The sequence below is a fragment of the Brassica oleracea genome, chromosome C5, assembly GCF_000695525.1.
Source record: "Brassica oleracea var. oleracea cultivar TO1000 chromosome C5, BOL, whole genome shotgun sequence".
NCBI classification, from domain to species: domain Eukaryota; kingdom Viridiplantae; phylum Streptophyta; class Magnoliopsida; order Brassicales; family Brassicaceae; genus Brassica; species Brassica oleracea.
In genome coordinates this window covers 40,066,224-40,072,893 of record NC_027752.1, presented here as the reverse complement: position 1 = coordinate 40,072,893, position 6,670 = coordinate 40,066,224, and the positions used below count along the sequence as shown (strand labels likewise).

The following is a 6,670-nucleotide window of genomic DNA, read 5'->3' as shown; positions in this document are numbered from 1 at the left end:
AATTTATCAATTGAATATAATTTTATCATATTTATTTTAGTATAATAATTGTATTTTAACATGATCATGACTATAAATTGATAAAATATGATATAATTTATTTATTTTCATTTTTAAACGATAACTTAAAATTCATTAAGTTATTGTTAAAATGTTTTTACACAGATTTATTAGAATTTTTAAAATATAATATATAAATATATATTATATTTAAAATAAAAATATATTATGATTAAAGTAGTTACAAAGATTTTATATTATTAACTTTAAAGAAATACAAGTTAATTTTATACATATATTATATAGTTTGCTAATGTTAACTCATCTTACCAACATATTAGATTTTATTTTTGAACATAAATATTTTATAATTACGAAAATAAAATATATAAATTTAATAAAATTTTATTATAGTTAGCTCAATATAATAATTTTATTTTAATATGATTGATTATGATTATATAATAAATAAAATATTATATTTTTTTATTTTTCATTTTATAAACGATAACTGTATTAATGTATAATAATATTTTAAAATAATTTCAAAATTAGTGAAAATATTTAAATATAATTTCGAAAATGAAGATCTTGTAAAAACAATTTAAAATAGATTTGTTAGAATTTTAAAATAATATATTTATATTTAAAATGAAAAGATATCAAAAGATATTATTATTAAAATATTTTAAAGATTCTATTTATTGTTAGTCTTAATAAAATATATTTAATAAAAAATTTAAATGATGGTCCAAATTAAAAATTCATACATGAAAGAATTGATGACTTCTGTTTTAATATATAAGATAGGTTCAAGTTCTGTTAAAAAGGGTCTTATCTCTACAAAAAAAATATCTAAAATAGTTTTAGTTTAGCAAAAAAACAAATTTAAAATAGTTTTGGCCTCGTTAACGTTTTAAAAAATATACAAGTATAAGGTCCAAAATTTTGCCAAAAATATACACGCAACTTTAAGTACAGTCAGCCCTCCTTGCCGAAGCTCTAGCTATCAGAACTGTCCTCAATTACGCGGCTACACCAAAATCTGGTTATATCAGATTTTGTAGGACTCATCAGAGCTATCAATTCGATCTCAAAACCGAAGAACATCTACGGAGTCTTTGCGGATATCAAACTTCCATCGTCATACTTCACTTTCTGTTTCTTTTCCTTTATACTTAGGGAACAAAATAGGCCTGCTGGTTCTTTGGTAAACTTATCTCTTTGTAATCCGAATGCTTCTTGGACTTTGGCCTGATTATCTAATATTAAGAATTGTTGTTAAAAAAAAATGTTCAGAATTTTCTAGTTATTCAAAATATTTCATGTATACATCAAATAGTTTAGATGTTTTTTTGGTGTAAGTTCAGATGTTAACAGTTACTATATTTTTTGTTTGAGAAAATTTTTTGATAGAGAATCATGAATCGAAGTTCGACTTCCATGGAAGTCTTCTACGTTAGTTTTTGTAAATATGTTAAGTAACTTTAAGATATGTTTATTTAATTTTCAAAAGTTTTGAGTAACTTCAAGAATATCAAGTAACATGGTTTAATGTGACTTCTTACATCATAAGATATACTTTTTAACTTTCAAGAAATTTGAAATTTCAATTTTCACTTAAAATTTTGAGTTTTCTGCTTAAACTTTAATTTTCCGCTTATATTTCAATTTCCAGCTTTAAATTTAAGTCTTCCGAGATGACTTCCCAGAAGACTTCTAATAAAAGTGTTCTATCTTTGAACTTATGTAATGGTTTATCTTTTGTGAATTTGACTAAGTTTTCTTGAGAATTATTCTCTCTTAGTTATAATAAATTTGATTAATTTTTTATGTTATTGTGTTTTGCTATTGAAGTTGTATCAATAACTTCAATTATATCAAGTAATTTTGGCAAGATAATATTATGGAATATGAACATATTTACCAATTTTTTTATTAATATCTCTTCAAATTTACAAAAAAAAATCACAACTAAAGGAGTACACATACAAATCACAAAACAGACCACAAACAAAACTATTATTGATCATTCCTCTACAAAGACAAGCTTGGACTCCACTTGATATGGAAGAAGACTTCGTCAGAAGACTTTCTGGAAGTCTTCTAGCACATTATATTTTAGAAGACTTCCAGGAAGTCTTCTAGCGCATTATATTTTAGAAGACTTCCGAGAAGATTTTTCATAAGTCTTCCAAAGTCTGCTCCAGATCTAAAAAACATGTATATCAATCAAACTCAGATCTGAAAAACCTGCATATAAAAAAATGTTCAAATGACTTAAAACAGAGAAAATGAGTAGAAGATTATATAGATATACTTTTATAGAACACACAACGTACATATCCAAGTAGAAGATGAGAACCATCCGGTTAAAAACCTGTAACAAAAAGATAGATTAGTGAGAAAGACATGAGACAAAAATAAAAAATTTATATAAAATTTGGTGTTTTCAAGTCAAAGAGATTAGAGTGGGTTTGGAGAGTTTTAGTTTGGAAAATATGTAAGAACTTTATGCAACATGAGGTTACCAAATAAAGAAAAATCAGACATAAAAACATATCAAAACGCTCATATCTGTTATGAAAGGGAGACATGTGAGAAGACTTCAAGACTCCGTCAGAAGCTTCTGGAAGAATTCCTCGAAGTCTTCTAGCACATTATATTTTATAAGACTTTGGAAGACTTAAGGAAAGTCTTCTAAAATATAATGTGCTAGAAGACTTCCAGGAAGTCTTTAACTTCTCATAAGTCTTCCAAAGTCTGCTCCAGATCTGAAAAACATGTATATCAAACCCAGATCTGAAAAACTTACATATCAAAAAACTTTCAAATGGCTTAAAGACAGAGAAAATGAGTGGAAGATTAGATCTACCTTTATAGAACACACAAAAATACATATCTAAAATTAATAGATTTACCTTTAAATTAGTGGAAGATGAGAACCATGTGATAAAAAACCTGCAAAACAAGATAAACTAGTGAGAAAGACATGAGACAAAAACAATAAATTGATAGAAAGTTTGATGTTTATAAGTTCAAAGAGATTAGAAAGAGGTTGAAGAGTTTTAGAATGAGGAACATAACATTTTTGTTACAGCCATTTGAGAGGAGAAGAGAGAATGTGTAAATTTTTATTTATATATGGAGACAAAAATTTCAATAAGGTTAAATATTTTCGATTCAGAAGACTTTCAAGTAAGTCTTCTAATAGAAGAATTCCTAGACGACTTACTTGTAAGTCGCCGAGAAGACTTTAATATTTTTAGCGGGAAACTAAAATATTTTTAGCGGGAGTTAGAAGACTTTAAGAGAAGTCTTCTAATCGCCAGACGACTTACCTGTTAGTCGTCTAGACCCTAAACATAGCCCCTAAACTAAATGAACTAACTAAACACTTCATGAAATCAAATTAATCTTAAAAAGTGTTTACTATACACATAAATAAATATATATAGGTAACATTTTAATATTTCAAAAAAACATTTAATCTTTCCAAAATCTAACCCTACGAATACATACAATACTACAACATATGTTGTCAAACCCTAAGCAAAAAAAATCATGATTAACTACTTTCACTATTCTATGTTGAAAACTATTTAATTTTGTTATATCTTAATTTATATCACTTAAAACTGTTTATAATTACATGATTTTAATTTTTCATCTGTCAATATTTTTTAAAAAATTATAAATTATTTTTAAGATCAACTATACCAGAAGACTTCCAAGGACGTTGTCTAGACGATGTACAGTATCTCAGAAGACTCAGAAGATTTTTCGTGGCTATATTCGTAAAATTGAATTATGTTTTTTTTGTTTGGTCACAAGGGGCTGGCTGTAATTTCACAAGACTTTTGGGTTATTTTTGCATTTGATTTAAGTTTGGGTATACTTTTGCAGTCAAAATCAAGTTTTGAGTCATATTTGACAAATTCTCCATAAATTAATTACTCAAGAATAAAATCTTGGGCAATTTTCTCAAATAGCTATTTTTAAGTTTTCTTCACAAAAATAGCTCTAAGAAAATGACCAAAATAACCTCTTTTTATTTTGAAATTTTTAATATTTATTTTTTTATTTTTTATAATTTGAAACTCTATCCCCAAAACCCTACCCCTTAACTCTAAACCCTAAGTGTAGATTAGTTAACTCTAGGGTAAAAATGTACTTTTACCCTTTAATAAAATTTATTTTGGTTTTTTTTCTCATTGAAAAGTATTTTTATGACAAAATTTTGAATCTCTAAAATCTTTATTTAATACAATTACTCTGTGGATATGTTATAGTAGTAGTATTTTCTTTGTCTGCATTGTTTTACCATGAAAGTGGATGAATGGTTTTCATAAATCAACATGTTATAGCAGTAGTGGTATTTTCTTTGTCTATACAGTATTATCCGTAGCATATTAAAAGTTCTCCTTTTACGTCCATTGATTTGTTCCCAAATTAAATGCAAACACGATAAAAGTAGATGTTTCGGCTTTGTTTCTTCGCCTATCCTAAACCATATCTATGAGTGGGCTACGCATTATACCAAACTTGTAATATCTTGCCTATACGGATATTCCACTTGGACACTTGACACTTGACACTTGACACTTGACATTCAACTAATTTCCTAATTATAATATAATGTCCATGATTTAATTTCATTCAGTCATGTCTCCTCGATGGTCCATTATAAGTTAGGCATCCCATTCTTCTTATGAAAGGTTATTATCATCATCATATCACATTACATATGATCACATGATTGGTCGTGTGGTGTGGGGAGACATCTTAATTATATTATACACCAATATGCCTAATTAATTAATTTTAACTTTTTTCTTATATATAAGACTTGCTTTGGCTCAAGTATACATTCTCTAAGTTATATATAATTACTCTTTTCAGACTCTTTCTCTCTTCTCATGGCGTCTGTTCAATATGGTTTGGATCAAGGCATGGAGACTTTCAACGATGAGCTTATGATCATGTCGTTTTTAGAAGAAGAATCCCCAGCTGAAAATCATATCAGCGTTACCGAAGAGGAAGAAGAGAAACTAAACCGTGTAATTAGATCGTTAGAAGTGGAGATCAACATGAGTTCTCCGACCATAGAATCTCAAAAAACGGATCTGCAAGAGATCACGAAACCCGGTCTTGAAGATGATTTTGGGTGGCTTAACGACTTTGATATTGGCCTGGTTTCGTCTCAAAATGATGATGAGATGATGAAATTGTGTACGGAACTTTCTTACATGGATGGTGTGGATAGTAGTGTTCTTGAGATTGAAGGTAGTGATTATTATTCTCATATTAACTATGGACTTACATTTGAGGAACCAAGTCTTTCTCTGTGGCAAGAGAATAATAATGATGTAGTTATGTATTGATTGGTTTCATGAAGTCCTGGTTTAAGAAAAGCTGTTTCAATATCAGTTGATTATTATATAAATAATGTAATGATTACTTGAGAAGACTAATTACCAAAACTAGCATATGTATCAACATGAGTTGGATATAAAAATACATAATTCGGTCACACGAATTTTCATGATTTAACGAATAGTCGTTGACGTTAACAAGAATTCTGTACATATTGTAGGATAAAATTACATAAAAGCCCTTGAAATATGGTTTAGGAACAACATCAACACGAACTTAACATTTTCCACTAAGAATAAATTTACTGGACTTCATAAATAACCCTACATATATAAGGGATGCGTATTCCCATAATCAACTTTCATTTTTATTTCAATATATTCGCATAATTAAGATTCTGGAAACCATTAAAAAAATATAAAGAATATGAAAAAATAAAACAAAAAGAAAATTTATTCCTCTTCTAATTTGATTAAGAATAATTGTTAAGGAACCATATGGAACAAATATTCTTTGTAAATGGTATAAATTGTAAGGAATGATAAGAAATTTATTATTTCCACTCATTCCCTTGGTCACCGTTTAGAGCCCAAATTTGTTTGTCCACGAACGATTCGTGTAATACAAAGCCATATTCTAGTTAGGGATTTACCATAATTTCCAACAGTCTCCGTTGAAATCTTATCAATGTTTCCACGAATCATTTTTGCTTTAGATATAAAAATTTAATGGCTCTGGTTTGTTTTACAGTTATGAATTTTGAACAGTTATTACCTGGTAACTGATTATTGATAGTAGTAGATGATAACTTAAGGACTTCTACTGTAAATACTATACCCTAGTATTTTCTTATTGTACTTGTATAAATAATGTCTACATACTCTAATGATAAGTAACACTTTCCATAATCTCTATATGGTATCAGAGCAACGTTCCTAAAACCTAAAAATTCTTCTCTTCCGCCTCCCATCAACTCAACGCAATCATGAGCTCCTCAGCCACCACTAACGAGGTTATCTCCCTCAACAACACCAACTCCCTGCTCAACATCAACATGTCGAATGTGTCTAAACTCACAAGCACTAACTACCTAATGTGGAGCTTGCAAGTTAGGGCCTTACTTGACGGCTACGCATTAGCGGATCATCTTGATACATCGACGGTCATTCCTCAAGCCATGATCACCACTGGTGAAGTTGAAGCTCCAAACCCTGACTTTATTCGCTGGACAAGACAAGACAAGCTGATTTACAGTGCCTTGCTCGGTGCTATTACACCATCCATTCAACCAACG

General features: G+C 28.7%; 1 protein-coding gene across 1 annotated transcript; it reads left to right on the top strand.

Moving 5' to 3' along the window:
* Positions 1 to 4,866: 4,866 nt before the first annotated feature.
* Positions 4,867 to 5,495, top strand: LOC106293125. The gene has a single exon (XM_013728797.1). The coding sequence runs from the start codon at positions 4,920 to 4,922 to the stop codon at positions 5,382 to 5,384; it is 465 nt and encodes a 154-aa protein (XP_013584251.1). The 5' UTR covers positions 4,867 to 4,919; the 3' UTR covers positions 5,385 to 5,495.
* The last annotated feature ends 1,175 nt before the right edge of the window (positions 5,496 to 6,670 follow it).

Bases quoted from the DNA above. Each gene is read 5' to 3' on its own strand.
- LOC106293125 (XM_013728797.1), top strand. From the start codon at position 4,920: ATGGCGTCTGTTCAATATGGTTTGGATCAAGGCATGGAGACTTTCAAC.